The following is an 18,627-nucleotide window of genomic DNA, read 5'->3' as shown; positions in this document are numbered from 1 at the left end:
TACTGCTCATAGGTAACAGGAATTATTGAAAAAAAATAACGATAATGTATTCAGATAAACAAATTTCAAACGTCTGATCTTTAAAACACTAGAAACACAAACAAAAAGCACAAATGAAAACAATGGCTAACAATATCGAAAAACTGCTAAAAACGTTCAAATGCTGGGAAAATGTATACTTGAAAATCCATAGATTTTTTCCATGAAAGAGAACCACACTTAATTTCTCTAAATTTAGAGTAGTCATTTTCTATATATGTAACAAATAAACTTTAATAGGCATGTTTAATTAAGTTCGAAAGTTTCATGACGGTTTAGAACTGTAGAAGTCTATAAAAGTGGAAATTCAATGGCGGCTGTACACGATGGACTTTAAGACCACTTTCGTGAGGGATCATTGCTGTGGTGTTGCAATGTTTATGGGGGGGGGGGGGGGTTCTGAGAAAAAAACTCGAACAAAATTTTCTCCATAGACCCCCCGAATAAATTCTGCTTGTTCACATGTTCCCTACGTGAACAGAAGAAGAATCGACAACGTACGACTTTCATGATTGACCCCATGCATTTTTCACCTCAAAATACATTTTTCTCATAACTATTGCATAGTTGCGGACTCCAGATCCGCGATTCCGTGAGTCTAGTCATGCCATTACACAAATTTCATTCTTGTTTTGCGCAGCCATTTCTATCCCAGAATGCAAAGTTGATGACTCGCGGGAAATTTGCAAAATGGCGACTTGTTGAACAACCCTCGTATTTACACTTTACAGTATCTGTTTATCGCGTATCGACGACGCGTCCATTTGTGGGTAATGTGTGCACTTCAACGAAAAACGAGTGTCTGGCGCCATTCGACATGAACGTTCAGGAAAAACGGGAATTCAAGCGTAAGTTACACATTTTTGTGAGAACATACACCGTTTTCTTTCAACAATTTGTCATCAGTGTGATGTCACTCTGTTGGGCATTGGTCAAATGATACAAACAATTGGTTTTCTTATGGGTGACGTGACCTAGCAGTTAGAGATAGGGGAATACAAGTTTAGTGTGTCACAATAAATTGCTGTTTTTCAGTATTGCTTTAAATTGACCATACTGGCTGATATTATTTGAGTAAATGTATATATTTTTTTTTTAACTTTGACTAGAAACTATGTTTATGTTGACTTCCAGGTCTTCAGAAATCACGACTGAAAGCTCAGTCACAGGGAAATCTGAGAGAAGAAGCTGAAATATGTAATGCCTTGGGGGAACTGCTGTCTAAAAATGGTATGTCTATCATGGAGTTCAAATTGTATGGGTTGTTTTACTTCACAGGGTGATACTGATAAATTGACATTTGTGTATTCACTAGCACAAAACCAAAATAAAACAGGATGATCTCAACAAACTCAACTCTGTAAAGATTTAGACTGATAAATTTTCACATTGCTTACAGACCCCAGCTCAACAAGTGTAACTGTTGAACCCGTTTGTTTCTCCCCCTCCCACAACAAAAGAAGATAAAATAAAGTAAAGATAAAAAGGAAATAATATCAAAAAGAAAAAAAGTAGTACTGACATTGTAATTAAGTCAATAAGTGTAGATTTTGTCTTAAGTTGCATATTTTTCGCTAAAGTTGGTAACCTTGGCAACAGAAAGATGGATATTTTAAGAAAAACTTGCACAGATCGCCATACCTTGTAATATAAGTTTGTTGGAAGTTAAGAACCCTGGTAAAGTGATTTGAGAACTGAATGGCTTTTACCTCTACTGTTCATATGCAAATTAGAAAAACACTGAGTTGTACAAAATGTAAATTTGCCTGAACACATTTTTACATCAAAATCATATTTTGATATTTTTACAGGTGAATATGAAGAAGCTATACAAGAACACAAAGCAGAATTACAAATATCGGAGTCCCTCGCTGATGTGATTGGTGCTGCAGTAGCCAATAGAAAGATAGGAGAATGCTACAGTGAACTAAACAGATATGATAAAGCATTGAAGTATCAAAATAAACATTTAGAACTTGCGGAGTCTGTCAGTAATCATGTAGAAGAACAAAGAGCCTTAGCAACAATAGGAAGGACTTATTTATGTCAAGCAGATTCCATCATTGATGTAACAAAAGAAAAGGCTTCCTTACAGAAGGCACAGGAATCTTTCCTAAGGTAAAATTTCCTCACTGACAGCTTCCATATTTATATCTACTCATAACCCCTGCTGTAGTCTATTTAAAACTAGATTCTAATTTCTAGAAAAAGTAACTTTATCACTACTATTTTGCTGAAGTCTGGGAACACTAGTAACCCTAAGGAAAAACATGCAGAGTTTTCACATGTATTGTGTAGTTAGTAAATTTTGTAGGATTTTATCTTCTGCTTCAAAAGGCACAAGAAGCATTTTACGGTAATCTGATGTAGGAATTGGCATGATGTTATCGATGTACCTTTATTTTTATTTTTTATATTGTCATTAATTTATTCATGATGCTATAATATAGAAATATATCTGGAAAAGATTTTATCTTTCGCCCCTTATCCAAAATACTGAATTAAGGTGCCGGTGGGGAACCCTGGTAAAATATGAAGGGAACTTAGGAAGATTTTAACTAGATAACACACACCAAAAAAACACTGAACATAACTTTATCTTCTTTTACACTCAGGAGTCTACGTATTTGTGACAAGTTGAAAGGCACCATATCAGAGAAAGAATTACAAGAAATGAGAGCTAGACTATTCCTGAATTTAGGATTGGTATTTGATAACCAACAAGATCAAGAAAACTGTGTTAAGTTTATAAAACAAGCAATCTTTATAGCTGAGTAAGTATTTGTATATACATGAATGTGCATTAGAACATATGTACTAGTGATTCTGGTACTTGCACCAGTGGTGTGTGCATTCTGGTAGTATTTATGCTTCAGTGAAATATCGAAAACAGTGCATTATGCAAATAAACATGCAGTCGACAGGAATCATGCAAATGCACGATAGAATTTTGCGAATGGGGAGGTATGTGCATGCAAACTAGTGGTGTTTTCTGCTGCACTTTCACTCACTTCTGTCGTGAAAACATCATAGCAAACACCTGCACAAACCCCTGAGTATGCCATAACTGTACTGCATGCTATAAGGTTCTGTCAGAGTATTTGGAATGTAAAAAAATGTTTGGTTTTGGATTTAGGTATCTGATAATAATTAAAGTTTTCAACACATACAGATACATGCATAAACTTGAAGGTGAACCCTAATTAAAGGCACAAATCAGAAGTAGTTGCATGAATTAGAGGGAAATATTCTACAGTTTTAAGCATTGCAATAAAATACCAAACAATTCCCAAGAAAAATAATATAAGTTAAAACTACCAAAACAAATAAGGAAAACGATTATGAAGAATCAAAAATAAAGTCATGTTTTATTTTTTTCCCCAGAAAACACAAACTGTTTGAAGATTTGTTTAGAGCCCATTTTTCTCTTGGTGGTATTTATCAGAAAAACAATGATAACAATAAATCACTGCGATGTCTAGAGGCTGCTATTCGATGTGCTAAAGGTATCAAAGACAAGTACATGGAGAGTGAAGCTTCAGTCTTGAGTGCCTGTGTAAGTAGTACAGCTTGTTTTAAGTTACCATTTACTAGCTCTGTTTGATACGACCACTCAGAAACCAATAAGAAACAACATATGATACACTTTTAGATAGCAAGGTTGAATGAATACACTGACAGTTTCTTGCGACATTTATCTACCGGTAAATAAAATGAACAAGCTTGCCACCATATAGACATCAAGTACTGACATCAAAACATTGACACTCATATATATATTGGTAATTATTTATTTCAGACATATTTTAGACTAGGGGACTTCACTGCAGCCAAGCATGCTCTTAGGAAAGCATACAAGTTGGGTTCCAGGCTACCAATTGAAAGAGAACATGTCATAAGATCTCTCAAATCAGGTCAGTAAAACAACCTGTGATTCGACTCTTTTATTTTAACTAGAGATATCTTTGATCGTATACAAATACACAATAAATACTAACACATATCTAGTTTATAATCAAATTTGAGTCACTACTTGTGATACTGATATAAGTGTTTGGAGTAACATGTAACTTGTAAGATACAGACATTCATGCCACACTATCAGCCAGCACTCATCATGGTTAAGAAGCCTAATAAGGCCGAACAGCACGACATATATTTAACAGTCTGTGGTTGGAGTTGCATAAAGTAGCTCAAATTTATAACCAAGGCTGGCTTCTTTTATTTTTCTGGTACATTCCCCAAAATGTAATAAGGTCATTTTTCTTTCATGTACAAGTTCCTGATGAAATCTGTGCCAGTTGCAAGACCATATTTTAGTAGTTGGAATAACATAAATACATTTCAATGTAAAACAAAAAGTATCCACCAAAGACAATATGCCACATCAATTGAGAATATTTTGTAATTTAATGTCTGTCTCGTTTTACAGCAATTAAGGGACGTAAGTTAGTACAAGAGTTGGATAATCTATCTGATGTAGATTATGAATCCAGGATGTCTGTCTATGAATCTCTGGGTGATCTATGTTGTAAGGTTATTGCATTCTCCTTAGGGATTAAATACTACCACAAACAGGTATGTTGTATCACAGTGTTTCGCTAAAAGTTTGGAATCACAGTTACAGGAGAAAGGGATCTGGTAAAAGTTGCATCTAAATTTTTATATATTGTACCATAACTTTGGGGAACTTTGTTAAGAGAGAGGGGATGGGGTCTGGTAAAAGTTGTATAAATTTCCATGTGTTGTAGTACCATAATTTAGGTTGGGAATTGTTAAGGGAGGGGGGTGGTTATCTGGTAAAACTTGCATATAGGTATGTTGTATGGCATACTTTAATACTTGTATTGCCTGAAGTTTGATGGGAACCTTGGGAGGGGGGGGGGGTGTTATCTGGTTAAACTTGCATATGGGGGGGGGGGGGTTATCTGGTAAAACTTTCATATAGGTATGTAGTATGGCATACTTTAATACTTGTATTGCCTGAAGTATGAAGGGGGGGGGGGGGGGGGGTAGTGGGGAACTCTGGTAAAACATGCATAATTTCCATACATCAGACCATAATTTTGATGGAATACCTCTGGGAAAAATACTTCATGAACACAGGTAGATTTTACCTAATCATGAACGATAAATACTGTCCTCTTTAAATTCCAAGCTGTGAAGGTAATCAGCTTGGTTTACAAGTCTGTAGGCCGAACTCTGGTGACTACAGTACTTCTAGGAATCAGCTTTATAACACTGCCAATGTGACAAGTCAACATTGTATGTACCGGGGTATATCTATTTCATTGTCATTGTTTTGTTATTGTTTCAGTTGAAATGTGCCATAGCATTACAGAAACCAGTAGAAGTGTTACTTCCCATCTTCGTATCTCTAGCTGCTACCTACCAAGATAACAAACAATATGACAAAGCTGTTGAGTGTTACAGGAAAGAACTTGAACTAAGACAAAACAATCCCAAGGAGGTATATATTATATTTTCATAGGCTTGCGCCTGTACAGTGATTTAAATTGCTCCTATGCTAGGGAGCCTGGTCCACACCTAAACCCTAAACTCCCTAACCTGATGGTAACAACATATACTTTCATAATGGGTCTACTATTATTAAAATTACATTCTTTGATATCAATAAACATGAAAATGAAAATTTTGATTGGATCAAGTTAACATTATAGAAATGGTATTGCTATCTCATTGTTTTGTACAAAATTCAATGTACATGTAGTCTACACTGACCAGATCTTGATATTGAGCTTGAGTTATAAAGTTACACTAACATGACTCTTATATTCCAAATAACAACTTTTCATTTATTTCTATACAGGATGTCAAGACATGGTTAAACATTGCCCTGTCACAGGAAGATGCCCAGGGTGACTATACCACTTTGTACAAATCTTACAAAGAAGCCCTAGAGTGTGCTGAGAGGGCTAATGTACCTAAATTACAGGTTAGTGGTCTGCACTTTATAGTGTAGTGCTAGATGCCCAGGGTGACTATACCACTTTGTACAAATCTTACAAGGAAGCCCTAGAATGTGCTGAGAGGGCTAATGTACCTAAATTACAGGTTAGTGGTCTGCACTTTATAGTGTAGTGCTAGATGCCCAGGGTGACTATACCACTTTGTACAAATCTTACAAAGAAGCCCTAGAGTGTGCTGAGAGGGCTAATGTACCTAAATTACAGGTTAGTGGTCTGCACTTTATAGTGTAGTGCTAGATGCCCAGGGTGACTATACCACTTTGTACAAATCTTACAAAGAAGCCCTAGAGTGTGCTGAGAGGGCTAATGTACCTAAATTACAGGTTAGTGGTCTGCACTTTATAGTGTAGTGCTAGATGCCCAGGGTGACTATACCACTTTGTACAAATCTTACAAAGAAGCCCTAGAGTGTGCTGAGAGGGCTAATGTACCTAAATTACAGGTTAGTATGCTGAACTTTATAATGTAGTGCTATGCTAGTCTCTCCCCCTACTTTTCCCAGTTCTCCCCTACTTTGAAACTTAGGGAAAGTCCTGCTAGATGCCCAGGGTGACTATACCACTTTGTACAAATCTTACAAAGAAGCCCTAGAGTGTGCTGAGAGAGCTAATGTACCTAAATTACAGGTTAGTATGCTGAACTTTATAGCGTAGTGCTAGATGCCCAGGGTGACTATACCACTTTGTACAAATCTTACAAAGAAGCCCTAGAGTGTGCTGAGAGAGCTAATGTACCTAAATTACAGGTTAGTGGTCTGCACTTTACAGTGTAGTGCTAGATGCCCAGGGTGACTATACCACTTTGTACAAATCTTACAAAGAAGCCCTAGAGTGTGCTGAGAGAGCTAATGTACCTAAATTACAGGTTAGTATGCTGAACTTTATAGCGTAGTGCTAGATGCCCAGGGTGACTATACCACTTTGTACAAATCTTACAAAGAAGCCCTAGAGTGTGCTGAGAGAGCTAATGTACCTAAATTACAGGTTAGTGGTCTGCACTTTACAGTGTAGTGCTAGATGCCCAGGGTGACTATACCACTTTGTACAAATCTTACAAAGAAGCCCTAGAGTGTGCTGAGAGGGCTAATGTACCTAAATTACAGGTTAGTATGCTGAACTTTATACTGTAGTGCTAGATGCCCAGGGTGACTATACCACTTTGTACAAATCTTACAAGGAAGCCCTAGAATGTGCTGAGAGGGCTAATGTACCTAAATTACAGGTTAGTTGTCTGCACTTTATAGTGTAGTGCTTGTCGTCTCTCCCCCTACTTTTCCCAGTTCTCCCCCTACTTAGTGAAACCCCTACTAGATGCCCAGGGTGACTATACCACTTTGTACAAATCTTACAAAGAAGCCCTAGAGTGTGCTGAGAGGGCTAATGTACCTAAATTACAGGTTAGTGGTCTGCACTTTATAGTGTAGTGCTAGATGGTCAGGGTGACTATACCACTTTGTACAAATCTTACAAGGAAGCCCTAGAATGTGCTGAGAGGGCTAATGTACCTAAATTACAGGTTAGTATGCTGAACTTTATAATGTAGTGCTAGTCTCTCCCTCTACTTTTCCCAGTTCTCCCCCTACTTAGTGAAACCCCTACTAGATGCCCAGGGTGACTATACCACTTTGTAAAATCTTACAAAGAAGCCCTTGAAAGTGCTGAGAGGGCTAATGTACCTAAGTTACAGGTTAGTATGCCGCACTTTATAATGTAGTGCTAGTCTCTCCCCTACTTTTCCCAGTACTTCCCCTTCTTTGAAACTTAGTGAGAGCCCTACTAGATGCCCAGGGTGACTATACCACTTTGTACAAATCTTACAAAGAAGCCCTAGAATGTGCTGAGAGGGCTAATGTACCTAAATTACAGGTTAGTATGCTGAAATCGTTAGTGTCTTACTCGCTTCAAACAAGGTGACTATAATTATTTTGTATGAATCTTGACAGCCAATGTGCCAGAATTTCAGGTTTTGAAATTTTGAAAACAGTATCTTGATAGATGAACAAGATATCAATACCATTTTGTACAAATCTGAGATATTACTGGATAATGTAACTAAAGTATTTGATTCAAGACAATGTGCATTAGGTTTTGATGGCAGTTACTTAATATTTGAAAGAATGAAATTTCAACTGATACCCCATTCTGCAAGGCAGCACAGGATAATTGTAAATAAACACATGTGGAATTAATTCAATGGAAACAGATTTGTAACTTGTAAGGCAATGGTCTGAGGTTCAAGACTTTCAGAATACATGTAAACCTGATTTTCTTTTCTTACAGTTGAGAGCATTAAAGTCCCTGTGTTTGATACAAGATAAATTCAACAAAGCTGAAATGAAAGAAGACACACTGGAAAGGCTGTCAAGGCTCAAAGAACAATGCAACTTAGATTCTGATGATGACATGAGTGGAGTTGATGACACAGAGACTCAGGAAAGTAGTGAAAATGTCCAGATAGAAGAATTAGAACTGTCTGAGTCAGGTATGGTCAAACAGAAGTCAAAATATAGACATCAGAAACTAGGTAATGTGATATATCAAAACTCTAGGGATAGTATAAAAAAATAACCTAGATTTGATGACAGTAAGACTTGGGAAGGAGAGAAAATATCCAGATAGAGGAATTTCAAGTGTCTGATTCAGGTATGGTCAATTGGAACAAATGTAACTACCGGGTAGTGATAATTTGGCAAGATATGGACATCGCAAACTACATTGTAGGCAGTGTGTATCAGAACTCTTGTATAACTTGCTTAAAGTTGATAACACTGAGACTCAACAAAGTAGTGAAAATATACCAATAGACAAATTTTAATACCAAGAGGGTGCCAAGAAATATGAATGTTTATATAACATGGACATACATATACTGTATCTATTTGATTCTTTGCACAGATGTATCTGATTGTGAAGAGTTTGACAGAAGCAGAGCTAGAACAAATAAGGTAAGGTTCTCATAGTATTCAATCTTTACATAGTAGCATTATAATATGTAAGTCTGAGAGAGAAAATAAAGAGTACAAATAACAGTACAACCTGTTCAAAGTCTTGACAGATGGAAGTTATAGATAAAAGCAGTTTTCTCCTTAGGCTATTGTCATAAGAAGACTAATAAGAAAGTCAGAGGCCAGGCATAGACAACTAAAATAGTGCATTGTTGTCTTGTAGCTTTTACCTTGTTTACATAACGATACTATGCTTTGAGTGAGATTTTCATTTTGTCAAGTGGGTGCTTAGCACTGTGATTAGGGAGAGAATGCTGGTTAGAGGTGAGGGATCAAATACATGTTTGGAAATTCTGGGTTAAATGAAGCACTATTACTAATAACAACTTTCAACTTATGTAGTGATATTTTCTCTGAACCATGCCATATGTTTCTGTAAATGATCTGACATGTTTTTTGTTGACAGTTTACTAAAAGAAACGAGAAAGGAGAAACTCCACTACACAGAGCATCTATTGATGGAAATTTCAAAACAGTACAGAAACTGATAGAGCAGGTAAATTGATGATTTTGTATATTGTTACGGAAGAACCCCACTACTGAAATAAAGGCATGATTGTTTTAAGCATGTATACAGGACAAACAATAAGGGACAAGTTTCAACTCAGTATTTTCTCAGTAACTTCTTGAAATATAAGTGGTTAAAGTCTTGAAATGATTCTCCAGTAACCCAAGTTTACAAAAATGCCTCGACTTCCTGGAGTTATGTTCCCCATTAATAGCAACATATACCATAACAAATGTTAATAGAGTTTTATGGTGCCATCCATTGCTAATAAACCTGATATACTTGGAGAATAAATGAAAATGTAGGTTCTATTGTGTGTACATGTATATATGTGTGTGTGTGCATGCACATGTGCATGCTTGGTTGTTGGTTGTACATTTGTGAAAACCAATCCATTAGCACTGACTGACTGTGCACTGTTCTGAAGTTAAGCCAAACATATGTATAAGGTCTCATTATAATTTATAGTACTGTATTTTCATTTATTCCCAGAAATATAACCCAAACTATACATATATTCAAACATAATAATAAATAAATAAAGATTATCAGGAAAGGGAGGAAGGGGGTCTAGCTGACTAGCTATTACCCCAGTTTATATACCATTGTAAACATACATTTTAATACATTTTCAAACATTTAACAAAATACAAAAATCTGGTCATGATTACAGGGACATCCAGTGAACTGCAGAGATTACTGTGGATGGTTACCACTCCATGAAGCCTGTAACTTTGGTCATTATCAGATAGTAGAATACTTGGTAGACCATGGTGCTATTATTAGTGATAGGGGTGGTCAGGGCTGCCAGGGTGTTACACCGTTACATGATGCTATCAATTGTGGTCACTTTGATATTGCCAAACTGCTTATCAACAGAGGAGCTACTGTCTATGCTAAAGATGATCAGGTATGGTGTAGTAGTGTTATTATTTATTTTCTTAAAAAAACACACTAAACTCACGTTGCGGTAAATTGTACAAAAAACTAAATATAAAAACAGATATGGTAACAGAAATACTACATAATCAAAGTGATAATGATTATGATCACCACTTGCAAGTTGTTTTCATTCAGAAAGTTATGTTTCACAATAATTGATTTTACAAGTTTTTTTTATTTTTTATTATTATCGTGTCATAATACAGGGTAAATAAATAAAAATCACAATTTAGGCTATGATTTTGACAAAGCCTTTCCATTTCTTTCTAGCCTCTACATCGTTAATGTTACACTCAATTCTGATTCTGTCTGATAACATATTTTGATCTGCATGAAAATCAGTCTGGGAGATAAAAGTGACTTATTTCTTCATTCCTATCTATCTATAGGGCAGTACACCATTGGATACACTGTTGAAATGGCAGGAGACATACAAAGAAGATCTAGATGAAGAAACACTTGTCGAGGTGAAAGACATGAAAAAATTACTCAGAAAGAGTATAAGTCCAGGTGATTAAAGATACAAATTATCCTCCATTTTACTGAAGGAGTAGATGTCTTTCATTGCTAGTTTGTACTTGTTTGTATTCTTGTCATGAAACTCAACTTCTCAGTGAGCTGTAATAGAAAGGTCAGTTGTTACCATATTTTATAATTGACTGCAACCCAACTTTCACTGCAAGATACCCCCTCAAGTTCCACAAATTTTATCTCTGAGTTACACATGACACAAGAGCTTGTTTGGTAGTGTTGTCGTACAGTACTAGGCAATATATTTGAAAATAAACAACAACAGCACTGAACACACATTTTGTTTCTTACTAACAGGTCAATCGAGGCAACAGAAGTCACCTAATTTTGACAGTTTAGAAAATACTGACCTTTATGACAGAGAACAAGATGACAGCGATACAATGCCATCACCAAGACCAACAAGACCACGACATGAAAGACATCAATTTAATGCTCACAGAACTATGGATGCATCAGACAAAAGGAGAAATTCATCTGGACAGAAAAGGGATGTTGTTGCTAGGAGACGAAATTTACTTGATTTTGAAGATGAAGATGATTACAGTGATGGAGCTAGAGATGAGGTGGACGATGCCAGTCAGAACGACGTTACGATGGCAACTTTGCCGTCACCAACACCTCATAGAATGGAAAGGCCTGAAAGTGATGATGAAATATTTAACATTGATTCCATGGATACAGAGGATGAGAGTAGAGAAAGAGAAAATGTAAATACTGAAGTAGAGGAGAGTGATGAATTGTACCGGAATCCTTTGATTGATAACTTCACAGATTTCTCACAACCTGAGAATGCATCTAGCGTTTATAGGGATGCTATTGCTAATATGGGAAGTGCAGCCAGGAGGACTTCATCACAGACACCACAACAAAGACTTAACCTCGCTGACAGTGATGCAAACCAACCAGCACTTGTTGCTGAGGATGAATATACTGGAGACGATTGGTTGATAGATGATATGAGACAAAGACCGAGTAAAAGAAAACGAATAGATATCGAGTCAGTATTTAGGACTAGTGAATCAACGACACAAAATATTACTAGGAATAAAACTGGAAATTCTTCATCCACAAGTAGAAGTTTGTCACTTAAGAACAGAAGTAAGAGAACTAAACAAATGAAACTCACTAGTATGACCATCTCAACATCCAGAAATGTAGATAATGATGCATATTCACCCAATCAGAACATTGCAAATGAAAGTGATGATGATGATGTCATCATACCAACTCAACCTGATAGGACAGTCACAAACTTTCAAATTAGCAATGCAGTTCCCCTGGTAACAAGTAGCCAATCAGTAACAAGTACAGGAGCAGCACCAATGAGAGTACGGGTCAAAGTTCAAGATAAAACATTTCTTATACCAGTTCTCTCAAGGTAATACTGTTATTATTCAGTTTAAGTATTTGGAATGATGTGACTATGGTGCCATTATAAATTCGTTTCAACAAGTAAAGGTGGACACAATTTAAAGTTACATTGTGGCATGTCGACTGTAAGATTCATTGTGTCACTCCACCCTCACCAGCCTGTTGTAACTGATGTGTGAGGGCGCCCTGTCATGGTGTACCTTACAGACTGTGTGGCATGTAGTTGAATGCATAAATGAGTACAGGTAATAGCTGTGCCTTGGTGATGCAGAGTAAATTCATGAAGTCAATGGAGGCAGTCCACCCTTGTAAATAAACCTAGTAATCTACACATCAGTATATCTCATGTCATCCTTGGTCATCTAGGCTATCACATCACAATATTACACGATGGACAATAACACTGGAAGTATAACAAATACTATACTACTGCAACTATATTGTACATGGGTCTTTTCATATTGAACAATTACATTGAATGTCCATTGGTAAATTACCGTCAACAGGTTTTATATAATGACAATTGTTTTGTACATGTTTGGACAGAGAGAAGACTATAAGTTGGTTAACAGAACAGTCTGCACAGAGATACTACAATGCAAGTGGTCTCCGTCCAAATTTAGTGTTGATGACTGGTGAGGGAGCATTGTTTTCACCGGAAGACACTGTAATGGATGTGATGTCTATGAATGAAGAGGTAAATGAGTCTCACTAAACATTTCATTAAAGGGGAATGTCACTCATGGATATAAGACATTTTTGTAAACTTTGGGTTCTGACATTGTTTCATGAATTTACATCACATGCTGTTGCAGGGAAAAAGAGCAGATTGACTCTCAGAACCTAAAGTGTACAAAAATGTCTTTAGTTTTTGGAGTGGTTTTCCCTTTTAAAGTATAAATTTGACAAGGTCATGAAAGTAAGGAATATACCCACTATAATATGTCAGCTTTGTGCCAAGTTTGAATTAGAATCGCTTGACGTGTGCATATATCAGAGATGCATATATGGCTGGCCATACATGGACAGTCAGTCAGAACCCATTCCCGTAGCCCCGCTGGACTTTGTCTTTTTTACCAAAAGATTTTGTTGCGGAATATAGGAGATAAAGAAAGTGTTATCTAAATGCCAGTGTTAATAATGACCTTTGACCTAAGATGTTACTTTTCTTGCCTACTTTGTCATTACATTTTCACACTTGTATGATTTTGGTCCATTGAGAATTCTGATAAAATGTTTTGTTGACAGATAATAGGTGATGTCAGTTCATGGGATTTACAACCATTACCCGAAAGATATCAAAGGGCTTGTGAAGCTGCTGGCACAGGTACGACTAACATCATCAAATGTATAGACTGACTAGTGTAATATATCCATTTATATCTATTACCTAGTTGACTGATAAAATATGTGTGATACCAAATTTTTGAGTGTGAGAATGTACACTGAGTCAGTTCTATTACTGATACCTCTCTGAACTTATAACAAATAATGATACCATTCACCTATTGAGGCTACTCAACACAAGAACCAAATTCCTGTACTTTATTTTCAATCTATCTATCTATCTATCTATCTATGTATCTATCTATCTATCTATCTATCTATTTATCTATCTATCTATCTATCTATCTAGCTATCTGTCTGTCTATCTATCTATCTATCCCATCTATCTATCTATCTATCTATCCATCTATCTATTTATCTATCTAGCTATCTGTCTGTCTATCTATCTATCTATCTGTCTATCTATCTATCTGTCTGTCTATCTATCTATCTATCTAGCTATTTATCTATCCATCTATATATCTATCTATCTATCTACCCATCTATCTATCCATCTATCTATCTATCCCATCTATCTGTCTACCCATCTATCTATCAATCTATCTATCTACCCACCTATCTATCTTTCTATCTACATGTATCTATCTATCTACCCATCTATCTATCTATCTATCTATCTATCTATCTATCCATTTCATGTATATGTAATGTATTTATTTTTATTGCAGTTGCACAAAAAAAAACATTTTCGGTCAATAAAAAAATTAAATTGTAAAAAAAAAAAAAAATTATGGGACTAGTCATACTTGTGATGTCCAGTAGCTGTACACATGTGTTCATAGATTTTATTTTGATTGAACTGAAAGGAAATGTTTTCAACAACAAAATGGAAATCGTAATCAGTATACTGTATGTTGATTTAAACTAGTACTGATAACGGTCCTCATAAACCCAAAAATGGTAATGCCATGAATCAACGTATTCTTTCTTTCTTTATCTCATTCACAGATGCAAATTTTAGAATAAAAGAAATCTTGGCCTCCAACCACTGTAGTGTACAACTGGCATTCAAAGACCTGGCTTTAACATCTGAACAAGTTACACCACTCTTCAGGTCATTACAAAGACAATACTCCATCAAACAACTCCTGTTGCCTGGCAACTGCATCAAGGATGCAGTCATTAGTCATCTCGCTGCTGCTATAGCAACAATGCCAAATCTGAGTGTGTTGGATCTGTCATGCAATCAAATAACTCATGAGGGTTTGAAAATGTTATCAGAGAGTCTGGAAGGTCCTGGTGGTGGATTGGTGGGAGGTGATGCAATCAGTAGAAATGATAAATCACTCAAGGTGGGTAGAGTCGATGTTATGGTTCCTACATCCTGTAAGGCAACTCTATCTGTGTGGTTATCTTTTGGCTTGTTTTGACTTTATTACATTTGAAATAACATTTTCATTGAAAAATGATGGAATGACATGTTGACCTCTTTAAATGTGAGTGATTTTATAGAACATAGACTAAACACCATCAACAAAACAAACCATTTTACTTGCAAACTCCAGGGATGCAGTCAGGTGACAATCATATCTCAATAACATTTTGAGTTTCAGTTTCCAAGTCATATCAGAAATGGATTATGCATGTGATATAAATTATGTCGCTATATCTGATATTATATACAACTGTTAATTTCCAGATGTTGGAAGTGTTAGACCTAAGCTACAACTCCTTGTCAGATTCCTGTACATTATATCTGGCTGGTATTATCAAACATTCTCCATTGCTGTCAACTCTCAAATTGTCATCATGTGACCTCACTGTTAAGTTCTTTCAACTGCACAGGAGACATTTACAAGATGCCTTGAAGGGTAGGAGGAGACTGTCTTTTTTGTTACTGCTGTTTAAAATCATAGGATTTTCACTGTAGTCTGTCATATCCTTCATAATTGTAGGAAAATTGTGATTTTACTGTGAAAACGTGGAAACATAACTGGCACATAAACAGCACCAAAAATGTGCCAACTAACTGCTAGGGAATGTCAGTGAATAGTCTATATTGGTGAAATATTTAGTTACTTCAAGCTTCTCCTAATGGGAAATTGTCATCGCACAGAATGTTTAGATCGGTGTTTTTCAGGTGTGAAAAATGTTGACCAACTGTAGAATGAGTGAGTACATGGGGTAACTGTATAATGGTATCAGTAGAAATGTTCATATCTCATTTTAGGGAAGTATGTTATGTAACAGATAACTACAATTTGCATATTTTGCTTCACAGGTGCCGCTCATCTACATACATTAATGATGTCACACAACAGCTTTGGACCAATAGGAGTAGAGCTGCTACTGAAATGTCTGTCATGTGACACAATGACATCACTAGATTTATCATCCACTATGCCATCTAGTAATATCACCTACCTTAGTAAACATTTGACTGCATACTTGTCACAGGTAAAGTGTTTTAGATAATATAGAATTAGTTGTGATGGAAGTAGGTTTGCTCTCACCCAAAGAAAATTAATTCAACAAATAGACAAAGTCATACCAATGTAGGTTAATAACTTAAGTCTCACCTTACACATACAAGTACAACTAATAGTCATCTGCTAGTTGGAGATCTAGATCTACTATGGTTCTGTCTATCTGTACACAGTAATTTGTCGAACATGCAAAGTACCATGTATACATTTATATACTTATAGTGGGGATGTGTACATTGATCAGTTGAATGTCTCACTGTTTTCATATGCATGTGCAGTGTATATAACATTGTGTACAGTGTACATTGACCAGTTGAACTTCTCACTGTTTTCATATGTATGTGCAGTGTATATGACATTGTGTAGTGCACTTTGACCAGTGGAATGTCTCACTGTTTTCAGTGCAGTGTATATGACATTGTGTAGTGCACTTTGACCAGTGGAATGTCTCACTGTTTTCAGTGCAGTGTATATGACATTGTGTATTGTACATTGACCAGTGGAACTTCTCACTGTTTTCAGTGCAGTGTATATGACATTGTGTATTGTACATTGACCAGTGGAACTTCTCACTGTTTTCAGTGCAGTGTATATGACATTGTGTATTGTACATTGACCAGTGGAACTTCTCACTGTTTTCAGTGCAGTGTATATGACATTGTGTATTGTACATTGACCAGTGGAACTTCTCACTGTTTTCAGTGCAGTGTATATGACATTGTGTATTGTACTTTGACCAGTTGAACTTCTCACTGTTTTCAGTGCAGTGTATATGACATTGTGTATTGTACTTTGACCAGTTGAACTTCTCACTGTTTTCAGTGCAGTGTATATAACATTATTAAAGTCTGTCAATACAGTTGTTGACCCATAGACAATAAAAGCTGAAGAAGGCCGAGTGATTCAGCTGAAATATACATGTACACTTTGAGTTCGGAACTAGTACAAAAATATTACCAAAATTAGTTAGAGAATATAATTTCAATCAACTCTATTAAAATGTGAGAGTGTTTCTTCCATCACACTGTTAGCTTGAGAACCTGTATAATTGGATTTGTTATTTCAAATTTTGTATCACCATTGTTGATAATGTTGCTGTTCTGTTGTAGGCTGGGTGTGCGTTAAAACATCTGAACCTAGGCGGTTGTTTTCTAACCAATGAAGATCTGATGGACATTACAAGGTACATGTTTTATATACAACCAATTTCAGAGTTTTCTAGAGATGCCTGTGATCAGAATGTCACCTTATCAGTGGTGAACTGTTAAGATTGGTGTTGAAGGTGTCAAAAAGTCATCTCGTTATCACACATATAAATTCTCTAACATATACATTTACCCACAGCACACAGCAGGATGCAATCCACAAGAAAGATGTAACATACGTCCAGCCATCTGTGTAATAGTACAGACTTGAGTATCATGTGTTCAGTATGTGTATTTGTGTGTGTTCTATCCTGCAGTGTGCTGTAGAAATATGTGTAACCATTTAACTGAGTGAGAAGCTTACAATTCATGCTGTTAGTAAACACACAGGGTTAAATCCTTCACATGATAATCTTGGTCTGTGGTTTGGATCATATACATAACTTACATAAACAATGGAATTGATTCAGAAGTATAAGAGTCCTTTTATAAGGCTACTTTTTCTGAGTGTCAGACTAGATCATACAGTGAAACTGACACTCCCTGCCCATCGCCATCCCCACCCCCACCCCACATCCACCTCAGATAAATAAAAAAATTATCTATTGTATAAACTTATTCCTGAATAGAATTTTATCAATGTTTTCATTTGCAGTTGCTTCTCAACCAACAAGTGCCTATCATCACTCCACCTGTGTGCTAACAGTAAAATAACTAACTATGGTTTGCAGTGTTTGTTAGATACACTACAAGTAAACACCATGTGTATGGATGAACTTGACCTGTGTGGATGTAGCCTGACCTCACCAATTGACACTCAGTTCCTGACAGTATTTGGCAGGAAGACAGACAGCCAGTTTCCATTGAAATCTTTTCGATTCTCCACTAACGGACTGGAAGACAGTGATATTGAGAGATTGGTTGAACTATGGAAGGACCATCATCAGAAACACAGTGCATGGTTTCGTTATGGTACTGTGTGTCATCTGTACAGGAAAGAATTATCATGAATAGGCCTTTCCAAAATTTGCCATGGTGGCACTCTACTTCCTGTCTGTGTGTACCTTGTGGGTATACATGGTATAGGTTATTCAGTTAATCATAGAGCACTACTGCTTTCCACAATGTCTGAACAATACGAAAACACCCCTGATTTATACTGGTACAGAATACCAAGGGACAAAGCTCTTGAGAAACGGCACTATGAGGTGGCAATACCCCCAATTAGAGCGAAGGCGCTGTATTCTCAATTTCCTGTTTGCAGTCTGCAATGGCCTATTTTTACACACTTACAGCAAGCTTATATGCAGTATTGCGGTAA

The 18,627-nt window shown here is 36.4% G+C and overlaps 1 protein-coding gene across 1 annotated transcript; it reads left to right on the top strand.

Moving 5' to 3' along the window:
- Window positions 1–856: 856 nt before the first annotated feature.
- LOC144447676 (tonsoku-like protein) lies at window positions 857–18,316 on the top strand. Its single transcript, XM_078137754.1, has 24 exons — window positions 857–887; window positions 1,174–1,269; window positions 1,851–2,157; window positions 2,655–2,813; window positions 3,424–3,595; window positions 3,839–3,953; window positions 4,472–4,617; window positions 5,357–5,509; window positions 5,870–5,995; window positions 6,661–6,774; window positions 7,309–7,425; window positions 8,309–8,510; window positions 8,924–8,973; window positions 9,440–9,529; window positions 10,215–10,451; window positions 10,873–10,993; window positions 11,312–12,395; window positions 12,935–13,085; window positions 13,637–13,715; window positions 14,684–15,027; window positions 15,375–15,546; window positions 15,957–16,132; window positions 17,271–17,344; window positions 17,962–18,316. The coding sequence occupies exons 1-24, from the start codon at window positions 857–859 to the stop codon at window positions 18,314–18,316; spliced, it is 4,671 nt and encodes a 1,556-aa protein (XP_077993880.1).
- The last annotated feature ends 311 nt before the right edge of the window (window positions 18,317–18,627 follow it).

The sequence above is a fragment of the Glandiceps talaboti genome, chromosome 16, assembly GCF_964340395.1.
Source record: "Glandiceps talaboti chromosome 16, keGlaTala1.1, whole genome shotgun sequence".
NCBI lineage: Eukaryota > Metazoa > Hemichordata > Enteropneusta > Spengelidae > Glandiceps > Glandiceps talaboti.
Note: the sequence above shows the minus strand (reverse complement) of the source record. Positions and strands in the feature narration are given on the sequence as shown.

Coding starts and splice junctions, on each gene's coding strand:
- LOC144447676 (XM_078137754.1), top strand. CDS start 857: ATGAACGTTCAGGAAAAACGGGAATTCAAGC. Junction 2,158..2,654: donor GCACAGGAATCTTTCCTAAG/GTAAAATTTCCT, acceptor TTTTACACTCAG/GAGTCTACGTATTTGTGACA. Junction 4,618..5,356: donor TTAAATACTACCACAAACAG/GTATGTTGTATC, acceptor TTATTGTTTCAG/TTGAAATGTGCCATAGCATT.